The sequence below is a fragment of the Glycine soja genome, chromosome 2 (assembly GCF_004193775.1).
Source record: "Glycine soja cultivar W05 chromosome 2, ASM419377v2, whole genome shotgun sequence".
In the NCBI taxonomy this organism is placed as follows: Eukaryota; Viridiplantae; Streptophyta; class Magnoliopsida; order Fabales; family Fabaceae; genus Glycine; species Glycine soja.
The window spans coordinates 41,018,892-41,038,289 of record NC_041003.1 but is presented as its reverse complement, the minus strand read 5'-3'; the positions used below and the strand labels follow the sequence as shown (position 1 = coordinate 41,038,289).

General features: G+C 34.1%; 2 protein-coding genes and 1 long non-coding RNA gene across 3 annotated transcripts; 1 reads left to right on the top strand and 2 right to left on the bottom strand.

Moving 5' to 3' along the window:
* Positions 1-543: 543 nt before the first annotated feature.
* On the bottom strand, positions 544-1,860 carry LOC114394423. Its single transcript, XR_003662771.1, has 2 exons — positions 1,726-1,860; positions 544-1,393 (listed from the first exon to the last, which is right to left on the bottom strand). It is a non-coding gene; the product is annotated as an uncharacterized LOC114394423 (long non-coding RNA).
* LOC114394412 lies at positions 1,806-8,954 on the top strand. The gene is made up of 2 exons (XM_028355987.1): positions 1,806-2,025; positions 8,685-8,954. The coding sequence occupies exons 1-2, from the start codon at positions 1,839-1,841 to the stop codon at positions 8,867-8,869; spliced, it is 372 nt and encodes a 123-aa protein (XP_028211788.1). The 5' UTR covers positions 1,806-1,838; the 3' UTR covers positions 8,870-8,954.
* A 310-nt stretch (positions 8,955-9,264) lies between these two features.
* On the bottom strand, positions 9,265-16,857 carry LOC114394391 (probable WRKY transcription factor 32). The gene is made up of 5 exons (XM_028355969.1): positions 16,412-16,857; positions 16,223-16,275; positions 13,161-13,867; positions 12,892-13,050; positions 9,265-9,819 (listed from the first exon to the last, which is right to left on the bottom strand). Exons 1-5 carry the CDS (start codon positions 16,650-16,652, stop codon positions 9,462-9,464), a joined length of 1,518 nt encoding a protein of 505 aa, XP_028211770.1. The 5' UTR covers positions 16,653-16,857; the 3' UTR covers positions 9,265-9,461.
* Positions 16,858-19,398: the final 2,541 nt, after the last annotated feature.

The following is a 19,398-nucleotide window of genomic DNA, read 5'->3' as shown; positions in this document are numbered from 1 at the left end:
ATCATTTTTTAATTTTTTTTTCAATTACTTTTTTTTACATATTTTTCTACAATTCCTAAAATATGTTAAACTATTAATATCCAATTATTGAATACTAGCGTATAATATGCTCATATAATATTATTTTGATCTTGATAAAAATATATAATAACTAATAGTTATTATTTTGATATGATTTAATATTTATGTATTTTATACATCTTCATCATACTTACTGATGACCATTTGATAATTTTTGTACTTAATCATAAAAGATAACAAGAATTTTCTTAATGATTCAATGATAATATCCAACAAAATAAATTATAATAATAAATACTTATGTAATATTGAAATATAGATTAGCGATACCCATAAATGACCCACATATTTGACATCTAATCCAATGCCTCGATGAGATAGATTTTCACAACACTGCTGCAAACCTTGTAAGTCATGATTCCAAAGAGCAAACCATTGGAATCATGATCTAGTTAGGGCCTTCAACAACTAAGCTTCTTAATTGTCCTTTCTCCCCATCAAACCTAGATAATTCAATTTTTATTTTTGAAGAAACATTAAGTTATGGTATTTCATTCATGAGTAAAACATGAATACAAGTGGGAATGGTATCAAAGAACTGTCTGCCAGCATGAAATCGTGAACTCCGGCTAAAGTGTCAGCAACATGATTAGTTTGCCGTCTTACAAAACTCACACTTGAGTTTGGAATCAATTTTAAACTATCACAACTTTTTTCTTATGAGAGATGCTTCTGATAAATAAGCATGAGATGAAATCTGTTTATTTAAATTGTCTGCTATCATCTTTGAGTCTATTTCAAAAATCACATTGTTGAGTTGCAATTGAATGGATGACTGAATTGCTTGATATAGTGTCCACGTTTATGCTTCTAAAACTGATGGAATGCCGTAAAATCAAGTTGTCTTTGCTGCTACAAACTCTCCAGGCTATCCCGGAAACAGACTCCAAGACCAAATTAGAGAATAACTCCCCCCAACACAACTCGCAACTTTCATTGTATTGTAATCTCCAAAGAGTTGCTCTTCTCAAAATCTCAAAAAGGTGCTGAGTTGGAATCCCGTTCTAACTAAGGATTCTTGTGGTGTCAAAGGATCTTCCCTGTCCCTTTTTTTTCGCCCGACTCTTTGCTCTTAAGAATACTGGTTTTTAAGAAGGCGTGATTGCCCTTCTCCCACCCTTACTGTCCAACCTAAAGAGCGGATAGCTAATATGGTTCTATGGTCAGTCCGTGATCCCTGCCGCATTGAGATTGCACTTGATGTAGTTTTGAGGTGGAGGACTCCATTTTATAACTTGGTCTAGTGCTGGTGGTGTTTGGTTCGAGCCTGTTGTTGTGCGTGCTGCTTGCCATTGGGAGTGGTAGTTCGTAACTGCATCAAAAGAAATATCAGGAGGTTTGACAATCTGATTCCACAAGGCCTCATTCCTACGTGTACCATATGCACCTTTACTTGGTTCATCTAGTTGCTCCAGCAGATAATTCAATTAATAAACACAATTAAACCAAAACACTGATACAATAACCCACCAACACATCCATTAAAAAACTTTAATCCAATTAGCCAAAATTACAACCCACGACAGAACTTTTCCAATTGACCACATCTTTCTAATTGGATGCAAAGGGAAAAGAAAAAAAAACATATTCGCCAATTAAAACAATTAAGCTAACCAAAACTAAATCCAGAGAAGAAGAAATTACTCTTGAGGTGGCGGAGAAGACGCCTTGTTGGGAGGTTCGCTAAGGCTTCCGTTATGTGACAACTCATTTTCGGAGACAGATGTTATAGAAGAGGGAAGGGAGGAAAGGAAGCCATGGAAGAAGAGGAAGATTTGGACGAGGTCGATTCCACCACCGAGATCGAAATTGTGCTAGAAAATCTCGGGGAAGGGGGTCTTGTAGGCGTGGTAGCCGTGGTTGGTGGCGGCAGAAGCGAATCACCCATGGAAGAGGGGACGCGAAGGTGGCACGCCGTGTTTGGTGGAGGCTCGGATTTGGGTGTTTTTGTTAGAATTAATGTCTCATGTGAGAGGCATATGACTTAGTAGGGACTAATAAATAAATAATTAACAATTAAGGGCTAAATTGTAATTGGGCTTAATAGGAGAAGTTTCTAGATTAACTGCTACTTGATGGGAGTAGTGGTTATAAAAGGGGCTTAATACCCACTAATGTGAAATAAAGTCCCCTGACCAGAAAGTGCTCTTTTCTCACCCATAGCCATCACGAACGGAGAGAGACATAAAAGAAAGGCCAAAGGAAGTGAAATCCTATTTCTCTCATTTTCAAGGAAATCAAAGTGCACCAGAGAGAAGATCCTATGGAGAAAGGTACACATAATTATCTATTATTCTTTATTGATTGTTTTGTGAGAACCATAAATTTCAAGATCCGGTTGGTTTTCTATAATTGATAGTCTAGAAAACCCTCAAGAATTTTTTACATGTGGTATCAGAGCATGTGTTATGAAATTTATGATTCTCCAAGAATGATTTAATTTCTCCCAATTATGCATAAACCCTAATTATGAAATTTAGGGATTTTTAATTTATGTTACATGTATTTTCAATTACATGTTTTGATAACGTGCCTTTCGTGTTAATTATATTTTCCGCTGCAAAGTATGAAATTCTAGATATATAAAATTTCATGAGAAGGAAAGCCATGAAAGTGATAGAATTTTTGGAAATTATATTTTGGGAAAGAAAGCCAAAAGTGACACTTTAATCACGAACTGCAAATTCGTGCCTTTTATTTAAGATCAAAGATGACAATCATATATTATAATAATAATAAAATTGGGCAATTACGTACCACTTTATAGAAAGTTTTAATTCCAATTACGTTTTGGAAAATGCAAATATTATCCTTTTTCAAAAGCTGCACGTAGGTACGTGCTAATTTCAGTTTTGTGAAAAATGCTGCTGCCATGTACGTGCTAATTTTAGTTTTGTGAAAAGTGGTGCTGCTATGTACGTTGGGTTTGGATTCCTTTTCGAATTTCTATTTGCAAACCCCTTTCTGCTATTTACAATCCCACTTGCCTATTTTTTTTTTCTCTCAAAAAATGATCATTAAACATGATTAAAGGATTGAAAGTTTATGTTCTATAATTAAATTAATGTGAATGTTTTACAATTATTGGTAGCAGTAAAATATATGTATATACTATATATTTGCTTGAACGTGTTAGAATGTAAAACACAAATAAATGCAAATATTATTTTATGGCCTAGAATGAAATTAATGGAATGGCTATGAATTGTTAATAGCAATAAGTATGTGCAGGTCATATATATTTGGTTGGAATTAAATGTATGTTAAATTTGTTAGTCACCAAAGTGACCAAATTTGTAAGGTTATTTAATTCCAAATTAATAATTATTTCAATTACTCATAGAATAATGGATGTTAAATTATATGATTGTTGGCTTATGGGTAATTGAAATTCATTGTTATAAGGCATTTATGGATCGCCCAAAGGTTGATTAGTTGTTCTTATAATTAATGAATATTATTGTAGGCGATTTGTGTGTATCATTAGTTTTATTTATATACCCAAAGGAAATAGATACTACTAATTGGTGCATATTTAATTGTCAAATAATGTTAAAATTTTATTAGCATCATCATGTTTGTATGTTGTGTGTTGGTGTGTCACCCAAAGGAGAACATCAATATACATTGATTTTTATCTGAGTAAATTATATGTATGACTTGTGTTTCATGTACCAAAATGCTTATGTGAAGTTTTATTATGCAGTACCTGTTCCCAACTCATTGAATTCTCATGTATCATCTGTACCAATTTTTAATGGGCTTAACTTCTCTGATTGGAATGAGCAAGTCCAATTTCATCTCGGTGTTTTGGATCTTGACCTTGCTATATTGGAAGAGAAGCCTGCTACTATTACTGATGCTAGTAGCAATGAACAGAAAGCTCATTATAAAGCTTGGGAAAGATCTAACAGACTCAGCCTAATGTTCATGAGAATGACTGTTGCAAACAGTATTAAGACAGCTCTCCCTAAAACCGATAGTGCTAAAGAGTTTATGGGGTTAGTGGGAGAGCGCTCTCAAACAGCTGATAAGTCTCTTGCTGGGACATTAATGAGTACACTAACCACCATGAAGTTTGATGGTTCACGTACTATGCATGAACATGTCATTGAGATGATAAACATTGCAGCAAGACTTAAGACCTTGGGAATGGCTGTGAATGAGAACTTCCTTGTTCAGTTTATTCTAAACTCATTACCGTCTGAGTATGGCCCGTTTCAAATGAGCTATAATACCATGAAAGATAAATGGAATGTGCATGAATTGCACAGTATGTTAGTTCAGGAAGAAACGAGGCTTAAGAATCAAGGAAGTCACTCAATCCATTATGTAAGCCACCGAGGGAATCAAGGAGCTGGAAAAAAATTTGTAAAGAAACATGATAAAGGCAAAGGACCATTAAAGATCAAGGACGGTCCTGTGCAAATCCAGAAGAAAGCATCAAAGAACAATAATTGTCATTTTTGTGGAAAATCTGGACACTTCCAGAAAGATTGCCCAAAGCGTAAGTCTTGGTTCGAAAAGAAAGGTGAGCTCAATGCTCTTGTATGTTTTGAATCAAACTTAACTGAAGTTCCCCATAATACATGGTGGATTGATTCTGGATGTACAACTCATGTTTCTAATACTATGCAGGGATTCCTTACAATCCAGACCATAAGCCCAAATGAGAAGTTTGTTTTCATGGGGAATAGAGTGAAAGCTCCAGTGGAAGCGGTCGGGACTTATCGTTTAAAACTCGACACTGGACATCATTTAGATTTACTGGAAACTCTTTATGTACCTAGTTTATCTAGGAATTTGGTTTCATTATCTAAACTTGATATTACTGGATACTCTTTTAATTTTGGTAATGGATGTTTCAGTTTATTTAAGTATAATCATCTCATTGGTACTGGTGTTCTTTGTGATGGTTTATATAAATTGAAATTGGATGGTTTGTATGTTGAAACCGTTTTAACTCTGCATCATAATGTTGGCACTAAACGTAGTTTAGTGAATGAACGATCTGCTTTCTTGTGGCATAAACGTTTAGGTCACATTTCTAGAGAGAGGATAGAAAGATTAATAAAGAATGAAATTCTTCCTGATCTAGATTTTACGGATCTAAATATTTGTGTGGATTGTATCAAGGGAAAACAAACAAAACACACAAAGAAAGGAGCCACAAGAAGCACTCAGCTTCTTGAAATTGTGCATACAGATATTTGTGGACCTTTTGATATTAGTTCTTTCGGAAGGGAAAGATACTTTATCACCTTTATTGATGATTATTCACGTTATGGTTATGTCTACTTACTGCATGAGAAATCTCAGGCAGTGAATGCTTTGGAAATTTACTTGAATGAAGTAGAAAGACAATTAGACAGAAAGGTGAAAATTATTAGATCTGATAGAGGTGGTGAGTATTACGGAAGATATGATGAAACTGGGCAACATCCATGTCCATTTGCTAAGCTCCTTCAAAAACGAGGCATTTGTGCGCAATACACAATGCCTGGTACGCCACAACAAAATGGTGTATCAGAAAGGCGTAACAGAACTTTAATGGATATGGTTAGGAGTATGTTAATCAATTCAACCTTGCCCGTATCTTTGTGGATGTATGCTTTGAAAACTGCCATGTATTTGTTAAATAGGGTTCCTAGTAAGGCAGTTCCAAAGACACCTTTTGAACTGTGGACAAATAGGACACCTAGTATGAGGCACCTGCACGTTTGGGGTTGCCAGGCAGAAATAAGAATTTACAATCCGCAAGAAAGAAAATTGGATGCAAGAACAATCAGTGGATATTTCATTGGTTATCCAGAAAAGTCAAAGGGGTATATGTTTTATTGTCCTAATCATAGTACGAGAATTGTCGAAACTGGAAATGCAAGGTTCATTGAAAACGGTGAAATCAGTGGGAGTACAGTTCCACGAGAAGTGGAAATTAAAGAAGTTAGAGTGCAAGTCCCTTTAGCTTTTGCCTCTAGCAGTAAGGTGATTACTACTTCAGTTACTGCTACAAACAATAATGAAGAAGTACAACACAATGATGAGCCCATGATACATAATGAACCCATTATGGAAGAACCACAGGAAGTAGCATTAAGGAAGTCTCAAAGAGAAAGAAGACCAGCTATTTCGAATGACTATGTGGTATACTTACATGAAACAGAAACAAACTTAAGCATTAATGATAATGATCCAGTTTCATTTTCACAAGCTATAAGTTGTGATAATTCTGAGAAGTGGTTAAATGCCATGAAAGAAGAGATAGATTCCATGGAACATATTTATGTTTGGGACCTTGTAGAATTACCAAAGGGTTGTAAGAGAGTTGGTTGTAAGTGGGTCTTCAAGACTAAACGTGACTCTCATGGCAACCTTGAACGTTACAAGGCTAGACTTGTTGCTAAGGGATTTACTCAGAAAGATGGCATTGATTATAAAGAGACGTTTTCACCAGTCTCACGAAAGGATTCTTTCAGGATTATCATGGCATTAGTAGCCCATTATGACTTGGAGCTACATCAGATGGATGTGAAAACTGCCTTTTTGAATGGAGATTTAGAGGAGGATGTTTATATGGACCAACCAATGGGATTCTCAGTTGAAGGGAAGGAACACATGGTGTGCAAATTAAAGAAATCAATATACGGTCTTAAGCAAGCTTCCCGCCAATGGTATTTGAAATTTAATGATACCATTGTTTCCTTTGGATTTAAGGAAAACACTGTTGATCGGTGTGTATATCTGAAGGTCAGTGGGAGTAAGGTTATGTTTCTAGTCCTGTATGTTGATGATATATTGCTTGCAACTAATGATCTTGGTCTTCTTCATGAGACTAAGAAGTTTCTTTCTAGTAACTTTGAAATGAAGGATATGGGTGAGACAAGCTATGTGATAGGGATAGAAATATTCCGAAATAGATCACAAGGATTGTTAGGCTTGTCTCAAAAGGCATATATCAATAAAGTACTAGAGAGATTTAGGATGGAAAAGTGCTCAGCATCTCCCGTTTCAATTCAGAAAGGAGACAAATTTAGTCTCGCACAATGTCCTAAAAATGATCTGGAACGGAAGCAAATGGAAGCAATTCCGTATGCATCAGTTGTTGGGAGTATTATGTATGCTCAGACCTGCACTCGACCAGATATAAGCTTTGCAACCGGAATGTTGGGAAGATATCAAAGTAATCCAGGAATGGAACATTGGAAAGCTGCAAAGAAAGTTCTGAGATACTTACAGGGAACAAAAGACCACATGCTTACATATAAGAGGTCTGATCACCTAGAGGTGATTGGATATTCAGACTCAGACTTTGCTGGATGTGTGGATACAAGAAAATCCACTCTTGGCTTTGTATTTCTCTTAGCCGGAGGAGCAATATCATGGAAGAGTGCAAAACAATCAGTTGTTGCTGCATCCACCATGGAAGCTGAATTTGTAGCATGTTTTGAGGCTACAATTCAGGCTAATTGGCTGCGGAACTTTATTTCAGGGCTTGGAATTGTCGACAGTATTGCTAGGCCGCTGAAAATGTATTGTGATAACTCTGCAGCAGTATTCTTTTCTAAGAACGACAAGTACTCTACGGGTGCTAAGCATATGGAATTGAAGTACTTTGCCGTGAAAGAAGAAGTTCAGAAACAAAGAGTGTCAATAGAACATATTAACACAAAGCTTATGATAGCTGACCCTTTGACAAAGGGATTACCGCCCAAGACATTTATAGAACATGTTGAAAGTATGGGCATTATTGTTATTGATGATCATTAAGTGTAATTTACCTTATGTAATTTTGCTGACACTCTGAGCTCAATTATGATATGTTTCTGATTACCTGTTCTCTATGTTTGCATGCATGTTTGTGTTAAAGTAATGTTAACAGGTTTTGTCTTGAATGAAGACATTATGTTGGACCAATTATGCACTCCTAACTAATGGTCATATTAAGGAGAAGACTAATTTGTAGTACATGGAAGGGACTATGTCGATTAGATGATGTACAACCGCCATGACTCGAATTGGTTCCTATTCTTAATCATGAAATTATGATGTACCCAATGTGTAAAACAATTTAGTCAATTTTTAATGCGCATTATGTTAGTTAATCTATTTATTTATTTAGTCCATAATGTTTATTAATGTCACATGAGCCAAGTGGGAGAATGTTAGAATTAATGTCTCATGTGAGAGGCATATGACTTAGTAGGGACTAATAAATAAATAATTAACAATTAAAGGCTAAATTGTAATTGGGCTTAATAGGAGAAGTTTCTAGATTAACTGCTACTTGATGGGAGTAGTGGTTATAAAAGGGGCTTAATACCCACTAATGTGAAATAAGGTCCCCTTCCTGACCAGAAAGTGCTCTTTTCTCACCCATAGCCATCACGAACGGAGAGAGACATAAAAGAAAGGCCAAAGGAAGTGAAATCCTATTTCTCTTATTTTCAAGGAAATCAAAGTGCACCAGAGAGAATATCCTATGGAGAAAGGTACACATAATTATCTATTATTCTTTATTGATTGTTTTGTGAGAACCATAAATTTCAAGATCCGGTTGGTTTTCTATAATTGATAGTCTAGGAAACCCTCAAGAATTTTTACAGTTTTGGGTAGCATCTGGACAAAGATGATGTTTATTGGGCGGATCTGGCTGGTTTGGTGGTGTCGGAGGTGGGTGTTCGCCGAGGAGGTTCCGATCTGGCTGATGGTGGAGGTGTGGGAGGTGCGGGAGAAAGAGAAAGAAAAAAGAAAAAAATTAATATGGAACTTCACATGTCCAATTTTCTAGTGGACAGACATGAAACATCGGATTCATCCACTCCAATCCTAGCTCTAAACAAAAAATTATAACATTATAATCTTGTGAGAAAGAAAAAACAATGAAATCTTTTCACGTGGACTGAAACTGAAATTTAATATATTTAAAAGGATAAAAATATATTTTAATCTTTTATTCATCATATCAATGATTAGAATCTTAAAATCATCACTTCAAGAAGAATTTTACATAACCATATCAATCTCGCCCAAAATTGCGTGAATTTTTTGCCTAGCAACACCCACTTTGTTGAATTGACCAACATGTATGGGTAATTTGCTGACATAATCATTGTATGGAATCATTTGAGACTTTTGAGTAGGAAAACTGGAAATGATAATGCCAAAATGCCGTGCTAGCCTCCATGACCGTGAGAATAAAATGATGCCAATCAATTCTATATCTGTTCCACTACTAGCAAACTGTTTCAGACAAGTTGAACCGGTGTACTAGCAAATACACACGAACTGTTCCACTACAAACCTACGTGGGGGAAGAAAAACAATAACAAGAAAGGATAAACATGGGGAGCAATGAAATTACAAGAGACCTGCCAATTAATTTAGCAAGGCTTAATTTCAAAACCTATGCTCAGAAGTGTTCGAGCTGACTCCATTGCTTTCTCACCTCCAAGCTCTAGCGCTTCCCCGGTCAGTTCTCCTTCGGTGTCCACTGACCATTGAGTAGAAATTTTCTTGTTTTGTGGGGAGTCAGGTTTCTTCACCTGCAAACTGTTCATGGAGGCAGGTGCTGCAGCAGCCACAAGAGGAGCACTTGGTGGCCCATGTCGTTTCTTGGGGACTGGCATGTCATGGTCATGTACACCCTTGTATGTTATGATGACGGCATCTGAGTTATCTACTGCGGTCTCAATGTGCTTTCTGACAGGACATCCAGCAGAAGTGCATCTGTAGTAGTTCCTGAAAAATTCATGAGTTGATCAGAAGAAAAGAAATATATTACAATTTCAACGGCCAAACTAAAAAAAAACAAAAAACGGGGAGGCCAACATCCCATATAGAAGAGGGGGGAGGGGGGCAGCTGTTTGGTTACTGTTTCAGAAAAAAACTAATAACAAGCAGAAAAATAAGTTTGACTTCTTTTATTTGGATATTTTAAAACTAGCTCCTTGTTCCTAAGGAAAACACCAGAACAATCTGATTGTTTTTGTTTAATTTTAAAAGAAGTGATTTGTATTGTCGTATCATTATAAAAAATGGTAAACTTGTGGAACGTAAAAAAACATGCATTCATAATCTCTTCCTTCTCCCAAGAGTGTTTCTCTTCTCCGCAAGTATGTCTGCTGACATGTTTTTTTCCCTTGGAGTAAGTTGCAGAGCTCTCAATGGTTGGGATTTCTCCATACAACAATGATGACTCACCCTATATTTCATGTCAGTCACTTTCAATCATGAGGATGCACCCCAGCTTGCAACCATCATTTCAATGGCACCACCACCATAGTCTCACTGACAAACTGCCAGCGCCTAGCATCACAGTTCCAGTGCTGTAGGCATGCTGGGGCGAAGATTTTAGGAGATGAATGTTACAAAGTTATTCTTCACAGTTCTTTTTTAAGAAACACTTCAGAAATTGTTCATCCAAACAATTTTTTCAGTCTATTATTTTAAAAAATTATTTCAAAAGGACCTAAGTAATGAAGATTTTAGGAGATGAACGTTACAAAGTTATTCTGCACAATTTTTTTTTAAAGAAATACTTTAGAAATTGTTCATCCAAATTATTTTTTCAGTCTATTATTTGAAAAATTTATTCCAAAAGGACCTAAGCAAGTTTTGAAATCAAGGACAAAAACAAATTTTAAAAATAAATTAGAAAAACAATTTCAAACAAGCCCTAATGGCTAGCAAATTTTATTTTACAGAATTGCTGCTTCATCACTTGGACACCTGTTCTTGCCATTTTGCCCAGACAAAGTAGAGCTCTTCTCAGCATAGCAAGGAAGCAAAAGGACGACACCACCACCTACACATCTTTGCTTTAGAAGATAAGAAATCTCATCCTCCCTGATTTGGAAGGAATGTACCGATAGTTATTCGTAGTGCAAATGATGCAAACCCAAACTAAGTATGCAAAAACTAAAAAATAAAAAAAATTAATAAAATTAAGAGAATATTTGCATCCAAATGGTTTTTGGACTATAAAATGCACATGTATGTCCCAGTTACTGACACTTGTTGATTTTGAGCACAGAAAATCCAGTGAAAATACATTAAGCTATGTAAATAAGATGCTTCTTTCATTACTTGTTGCACCAAGGAGAGAAGAATATGCATCTAAAACACAATACATAATGTCTGAAACTCCAGACCAAGTTAGGTAAGATTCCCAGACTTAATAGGAGATACAGATAGAAACACCTAACTTCATAAATAGGCTTTGCCAATATCTCACCATAGCTGTTAATAAAATTTCCAGAATGACTGATTGGCTGTTAAAGATATTCTTCATGAAGGGAAAAAAATCAGTATTTGGCTCATAGTCTCATACTTTGACTTACTATTTACAAGTGATCAAAGGTTTGATTCCATGACAGATGGGAAAATACAGACTCCCAATTTTATTTTTTTTTTAACAAACCCAATCATTACTTTTTTTTTTGGATAAATCCACCAATACATTTTATTTTGGGGAAAATCCACCTAAAAGTTAATTCTGCTATAATGTAGTCCACAGTCCACACTCAAAAGATGTACAACAACAATACAATAAAATTCAACTAATTTAGAATTTCTGACAATTGGTTTTACTATGTTATATGGCAGTACGCCTAAAAACAAGACCTACATTTATGTAAATGACTAACAACATGCAATTTCCAAACAAAACTTGTGCCAATGATCACAAAAGAGCTCCTCTAACATATATCAGCAAATTCACGTTATCTTTAATTTAGACACTTTATGCAGTTTTCTTTTATCCATGTACACATTTTTCTGTCAACAACTTGCAACTGAACACTGAAGATAACAGCAATTCCAGTTATTAGTTATTACTCCATATTATGAGCTTTGGTTTCTTTAGCGAACGGAGAACCAACAGAAATATGGTAGTCTGAAATGATATTACTGATAAACAAGAGTCCATATATATTCTCTTGAAGAACCAATAATTCAGTTTTAAATAATACATGCTACCATGATGAATGCAGCATTTCTTGGAACATAAGAAAGGGATAGACAAGTCTCATGGTGTGTTTGGTAGGAGAGAAATAGGATGGGAGAGGAGAAAATAGAGGGAAAATTATGTGGGACCCACACCTCCTACACTCTACTTTAATTAAAAAATCTCCCTTCTATTTCCATCTTCTCTACCAAACAGACTCTCAGTTTAACACAATTCATCAGCTTTAGATATAATAATTTTTGGAAACTGTTTCATTTATTAATTTGACACTCAGTCCATGTTTGTTTTGGCTTAATTTTCCACAAAAATAACTTCTATCTAAAAGATCTCTAAGCAACTTTCTTATTCTGTTATTCTAAACAAAAACTAGGCTAATACAAACATGCACAGAATACAACTGCCTTTATCCTGGGTCACTAAATACAACTATGAGTTTTTTGTTCAAGTTTAAACCTACACAATAAGAAATTATTAATGAAACTCAGTAATTAGCACTCCCATGGAAAAAGGGAAATTAATAATAATATATATAGGGGCATTATTTTTAAAAACTAGCAAATGTTAAAAAGAAAGGGCACTAGCTAGAAATAATGTATTTGCCATTGCATCATTGTCTTTGAACTGCTTACAAGCAAATAAACCAACATGTAATTTCTTATCAGATTCTACAATTTTATCAGTTTATTTTTTTAATTTGACACCGATTAAATCTAATTACAACTTGATTTTCACCAACAATGTGTAAGGATACTAATTTGTCAAGGCAAAAATATGAAAAACATGTTAAGGACTGGAAAAATTAAAAAAAAAAGAAAACAGAAAGTAAGCAGTAAAGAGGCACGCACCTGGGATGTGGATTTCCTTTCACCATTTTCTGCCCATACTTGCGCCATCGGTAACCATCACCAGATATCCCCACATCCCCTGCTGCATGTACAACGAACTTGGGCTTTTTTCCAGGTTTTACTGGAGAATCCATTTCTGTTAAGTCACCTTTCTTCATTCTGATTATCAAATTAAAGGAAAGAACATTAAGTATTATAGCCTGCCACAATAAAATGGGTTTATTGTCTAAATTTTTTTCCATAAAGTATGAGTTCATATGCAAACTTGCCTTTTTTTCGGCTCTGGCTCATTTACATGTTCCTCTTTCAAAATAACTTTATCATTACCACTGATATTAGATGTATTTTGTCGTTTCTTATCATTGCTGCAGGGTGCTTCTTGTAGAGATTCTTTTGAAGAAATGGATGGATCAGCATCCTTCAGAACTCTGACAGGCTGCTCCGGTACACTGTTTTCTACAATAGGTTCACTGGAAGACAGAAACTTATTTTCCCTAATGGAATTAGTCTTCCGCGGAGGATCATGACTGTGCTCACTTTTATAAACAATCTCTATCACATGACCTGAATCATCACAGCATTCAATCTTCTTAGCACAACAGTCTGAATGAGTACACCTGTAATAGCTTCGAGAACCTGTAGGACTCTTCACTTGCTTCTGACCATACTTCCGCCAGTTGTATCCGTCAGATGCTGATGTCCTTGCAACAGAAACAGCAGATAACGTTTTGCGACCAGAAGGATTTTTCCTATCTACTTCTGGCACATGTGTGTTATTGACCTTTGGAGTAGATATTTTCTGTTTTTGTACGGTTGGACTAGAAACAATTGATAAAGATTGTGTAACAGAAGTTGGTGATAGATCAGACAATGGAATTGAACACACAGACACCTGAAGCCGATTTTCTGTCTGAGTTTGGAGTGGCTGCACTGCTCCTCTTTCAATAGTTTCCTTTTCAGGAGATTCAACTGTCTCCTGAGCATGAAATGATCTACTTTAGTGCAAAAGAAGCCAAAAATATTGGGGATGTACAGAACATGCAACTTTCTGATGCTTAATTCGAACAAAAGATGTTAATTTTTACTATCAATTTTAAGGAAATTAGTTTTGTGTTGCACTTTCATACCAGATTGCATAATCTAAACTGTTCATATGCTTGTACATTGATACACAAACCAAAATGCAACTCTGGACCCATCATCGATGCTCCTGGCTGAATTGGGATGGGAAGCCAAATTCCAAAAATCAAGCTTACTGGTTCTTGCCAAGGACCAAGTCCACACCCCCAAAAAAACAAAAAAATCCCTTGGTTGAGTGAAGCCCTGCCATACAAAACATGGGTCCACCGTCCACCATACCTGGTAGTCATACTAAAATGCAACTTAATTGTGAAAAAATGGGTCATCACAGACAAACTCCTGGTCCTGCAGGCTTTAATAGCACGTCAAGGATCAATTCTCCCAAAAGCTCAAAGTTAGACATAAGCTCGAGAATCTCGGTTTATGGGTGTGTTTGATACGTGTTGAGGTACAACACAGTACAAGTAATCAAGTAACAGAACAACTTTTTGTCCAGGATTATGTTTGACGGACAATGAACATCACAAATAAAATAAACATTATTTTTACCAAAATATCTTTTTTAATAATAATTATTACAGACTTATTAAATCAGAATATGCGGGATCAAAATCAGATCTCAACGATCTCTACCTATAGCCCTTTATTGATCTCACTATGTTTCCATAAATTATTTGCAGGACCAAAATCAGATTTCAACAACCATGGAGATTACGACACCAGAAAACAGAACAAACAAAAGGATGAAGTGTTGTAATTTTGGGTATTACAAAAGGCAAAGTTCCCCATTGCCTAGGATAGCCATGGCTCACTAGTTTATATATCAACTTATGATATGAACTTTCAAAGTGGCTAGTAAGAGATGGAAGTGTAGCATGCATGAGCTTGGACCTCGTGGGCTTGTCATAGTGCAAATCCACCAATTTGCCACCCCCCCCCCCCCCCCCGAGTTTGAGTCTTGCCAGTTTGTGATCTCCAGCGCTGTTTCCAACACAAAGTTGAAGAGATCCGCCAAACACCTTTCGCTTCATTTCTTCAAAGCCCCTTCTTTTTCATCATTTCACTGATCTAATTAATTTTATTTCCAAAACATCAGATTTTTGGACGGAATTGACACATAATTATTTTACAACAAAAAATTTCTCCTTTCAGTTTTTTTCTATTGATACTTCATGCTTAATCATCAGGCCTCCATGGCACTTGGGTATTTGTTGAGTAAGGTCAAGTTGTATTTATTGTCATGATATAAATGGAACTTGAACGTGTGAAAGAGACCACGCACGAATATCACTGTTACAAAGTGGAGTGTGCACGTGTGAAAGTGAGAGGGGAGAGAGAAGGATAATTGAGAGATTTCTATTTATTAGCCACTGGACAAAAAGTTGTCCCGTGGGAGTAAGTTATAAATTTGTAAACTTTTGTCCAGTCCTGTTCTCCAATTATCATTTAAAACAAACATGGGACAAATGCTTTTGCACTGTCCAGTTGTTTAAAATTTAGTGAATCAAATGGACCCTCTATCTCTACTGGTTTGTGACAGTAGATTTTTTAGTACTAAATGCACCATCAGATAGACATTTCCTAAGTACATTAGATATCGATGTTAAAATGAAGTGTAAACCACAGAGATAGGAAAAGTATTCTAAGAATCTTGACAAGCATCAAGCAATCATATATTTTTATGTTTCAAGCTCCTTCTATGGTATGCATTATCATTATACTTTGAACAGCAGGTCTGAACTCTTTTTTTAAGTTGAAGCCTCTAAGCATCTACTTTTTAATGGGATAAAAAGTGGAATCAGGAGGCCTGAGAAGTCTTGACTAGAATAAGTTTCATAAATTCAAACCCCAATTTGGAACGATTTATTGTAAAAAGCAAGCAATCATTCTAATTCCAAATCTGTACTCATTCAAAACTAACCTGACCATCATCATCTAGAAGACCTATAAAACAAAGAGGAAGGTGAAAGAAAGAAAATAGAGGAACACCCACACTTCAATCTACCTTTCAAGCAGTTCAGATTTCAGTTATAATAAACACTCCCCTCAAAAACACAAAGTGCTTTAAAACAGAGATAAAAATATCTAGTGAACAAGCAAACTAAGCAAAACTTTTTAAACGGGTTACACTCACACTACATACTAAAACCCCTAATCAGAGCAGAGCTAATAGAAACCCTTTAACAAGATTTAAAATCCCATTCAAAATAATTAAATTCAATTATATATCCTAAGACAAATGCCCTCTGACCTTACTTTCGGCTTTGCCACCCGAATTCGGAGCAGTAGAGCTCCCTTGCAAATCTGTCACATCAACAACACACAATTCACTTAAAAAATAAATATTCATTTTCATATATATATATATATATATATATATATATATATATATATATATATATATATATATATAAGGAGACACACTGAACCAAATAAATACCGTCACTCCGATGCTGCACAGCAAGGGTTTCAACCGAAGAGGTAACACCAGCGCCTAGGGTTTCTAAATTGGAGTCCGAACAAGGTTTGTCGGAGCTCCGTAACTCGCCATGCCGCGACTCGGCGTCGGACAGCGATTCCACAACTCGTTCTGTTTCCTTGGTGAGTTGCGTTTTTGGGTGAGAATCGTTTCCTTGGGTGTCTGACTCTGGGAGAGGTTGGGGGCTGTGGCGCTGGTCCATGGCGCAGTAGCGCAGGGAGAGAGAGGGTGAAGGTTTGGAGAGGCTGTGCTTTTTATGGTGTCCAAAGGAGAAACGTTTGGGATTTGGCGAAACGCCAGAGTTTGTGTGTGAGTGTGTGAGAGTTTGCTGGGGAGGGGTGTGTGTCTCTGACCAGCATTGACTCAGGTGCCTCTTTTCCTAAGGCCAATAGTTAAATCAGTGTTCGCATTTCTTCAAACTAAGTAGTTTCTTATAGTGTCCTAGTGAATTTAAATTTATTTATTTTTATTAAGAACCATAGTAACATTAATTGTATTTCTCTAGAAACAATTTTCTTAATCAAACCATTAAAAAAACATATTTATTGGAAAATAATAATTATAATTTATTTTTGAGAAATTGATGATGCACCAACAAATATAAATTAACTAATCACAAATCATCATCATACATTATAAATTTGATGACTTCTACAATAATTATTTAGTCATGCAAACGATAATTTTTTTTTATTTTACACTGTAAATATATCTTTTAAATTATTTATTTTTTATATTTATAAAAATTGAATATAATTACTTTACATTATTAATTTTTATATTGTTTATTTAAATATATAATAAAATTTGATTGAAATGCATCTACAATATTTTTACATATTTTTTTATTCAATTATAAATGATCATATATCATATTTTTACTTGTTTAGAATGATCATATTAAAAGTTATACTTTGATAATATTTTTAATAAACAGTTCTTTTAATAACATACAGTAATTTTATAATTTATAATGTAATCTTGTTTTGACTTTTGATAATTTTGTATTTATTAATTTTCTTAATTAATACTCTTTTTTGGTCTAATTTTTTTACGGTATCTTATATGGTTATAATGGAAAACGTAAATTTATTTAATATTTCCTTTAAATAAATTAATTTATACAAAAAATAGTATATAATATGTGCTAATATGTAACAAAATTATATATTTTTATTCGATTACAAATTTATTTGTTTTTATGGCAATTATTTTAAGGATTATATTAAAAAATATTTTTAATTAATTTTCAGTGTAATTAGGCTCCTTAAATAATTTATAGTATTTTATAGAATATATTTAGTGATTTTTTTCTATATTTTTGAATTCACAATAAATAACCTCGTAAAAAATAATACTACGATTATTTATTAAGAACACATGTAATAATTATTTTAAAGTAAATTAAAATATTTAGTGAAACGTAAAGGAGTATATTTTAATTAACATTCTAATAAATCGTTTATGAAGATTATTCTACTTATGTAAAATTATTTTTATTTAATATATATTATAAAATATTATAATACGTTCCTATATCATGACATCTTTGCTTCATATTTTGCATTCTCCTGTGTTATTAATTAAACTTATGTAATTAACAAAAAAATCTTTTTATAAATATTTGAAGTCTTTTTGTATGTTTTTTTTTCTCTTTTAATATAATCAGAACTCAGAACTAATAAGGAGAACATCCTAGTAATTCATTTTCTTTCTCTTCTGCTCTGACGGAAGTTAACACACGCCGTGCGTTAGTAGCGCTATTGAATTAGGGGTTGCGTTAACGCCGTCAATGCTCTAATCTAATGTTCCCGATTCTTTGACTAAGTCCTTTTCTTTTGCTTTTGCTTTTTGGACCATTAATGACCCTTGAATCCAATGTGGACACTTCTCTACCTTTCTTTATTTTCAAAGGTTTAATAATAGTATATTTTGTTAACCAGTATTACGTTAAAAATTACTAAAGAATATTTAATATTTTTAGATTGAAATAAATATTTTCTAATATGTATTTTTGTTTAATAATATTTTTTTTTTTGCTGATCAACTTTTTTAGTTAAATTAATAGATAAGATACTTATAAAATAAAACCATTGTGTTTGAAGTTGGTTCCTCCAATTATAGTCCACTTCAATGCTAGATTTGACATAAATCAGGATTGGGTACGAATATAATATATTCTATCATAGGATTAGTAGTACTGACCAAGTCAATAAAGTTCCTTAGCTCAGGTGCATGTGAAAGTTGATGACGAATCTAACCTAAATATATTATATCTTAAGACATATAGTTGTATTTCACTATTTAATTATATAATAATGGAAGTATAATGTAAAAAGATTAAATAGAAGGAAAAGTGGCATCCACACCACGAGCAAATAACGAGAGAAAAGAAATCACAAGCATAAGGTTCTGTAACTTCCGTTATTAAAAGGATTGAATAATGCAAGTATTATCAATCTATCGCAAACTACAACACTTAGATTAACTAGCTTGAGATTATTTAAACTTAATCAAGAATTTACAGTTTAAGTCTAAAGTCTTTAATATGGAATTACATTAAATGTTCAAATTAATCTTATGATATTCAATTATAAAAATATCTTACTTTCAGCTAAATAAATTTATAGAAAAATAATATTATCAATTAGATACGAATTTATTCATTAATAAAAAAATACAATATAACTAAATGTTCGAGATAACTACAATTTGAATTTCAAAATGTTTGCGTTTTCGTAAACAAATTAAATGACATATATCTCAATAAAAAAAAACTAAATGACATATATTCATGTCGAAGTTAACACAATGATAAATTAGTATAGATAAATGTTTGTATAAAATCATCTAAGATAAAATGTCTGTATGATAAATTTTTGAATATGTGTATATATTTAATATTTTTGGACGGACGAAGTAATGGGATAACGTTGTGAAAAAGAACA

Coding starts and splice junctions, on each gene's coding strand:
- LOC114394412 (XM_028355987.1), top strand. CDS start 1,839: ATGGAAGAAGAGGAAGATTTGGACGAGGTCGATTCCACCACCGAGATC. Junction 2,026..8,684: donor TGGAGGCTCGGATTTGGGTG/TTTTTGTTAGAA, acceptor GAATTTTTACAG/TTTTGGGTAGCATCTGGACA.
- LOC114394391 (XM_028355969.1), bottom strand. CDS start 16,652: ATGGACCAGCGCCACAGCCCCCAACCTCTCCCAGAGTCAGACACCCAA. Junction 16,276..16,411: donor TGTGCAGCATCGGAGTGACG/GTATTTATTTGG, acceptor TTGATGTGACAG/ATTTGCAAGGGAGCTCTACT. Junction 9,820..12,891: donor AAAGGAAATCCACATCCCAG/GTGCGTGCCTCT, acceptor TGAATTTTTCAG/GAACTACTACAGATGCACTT.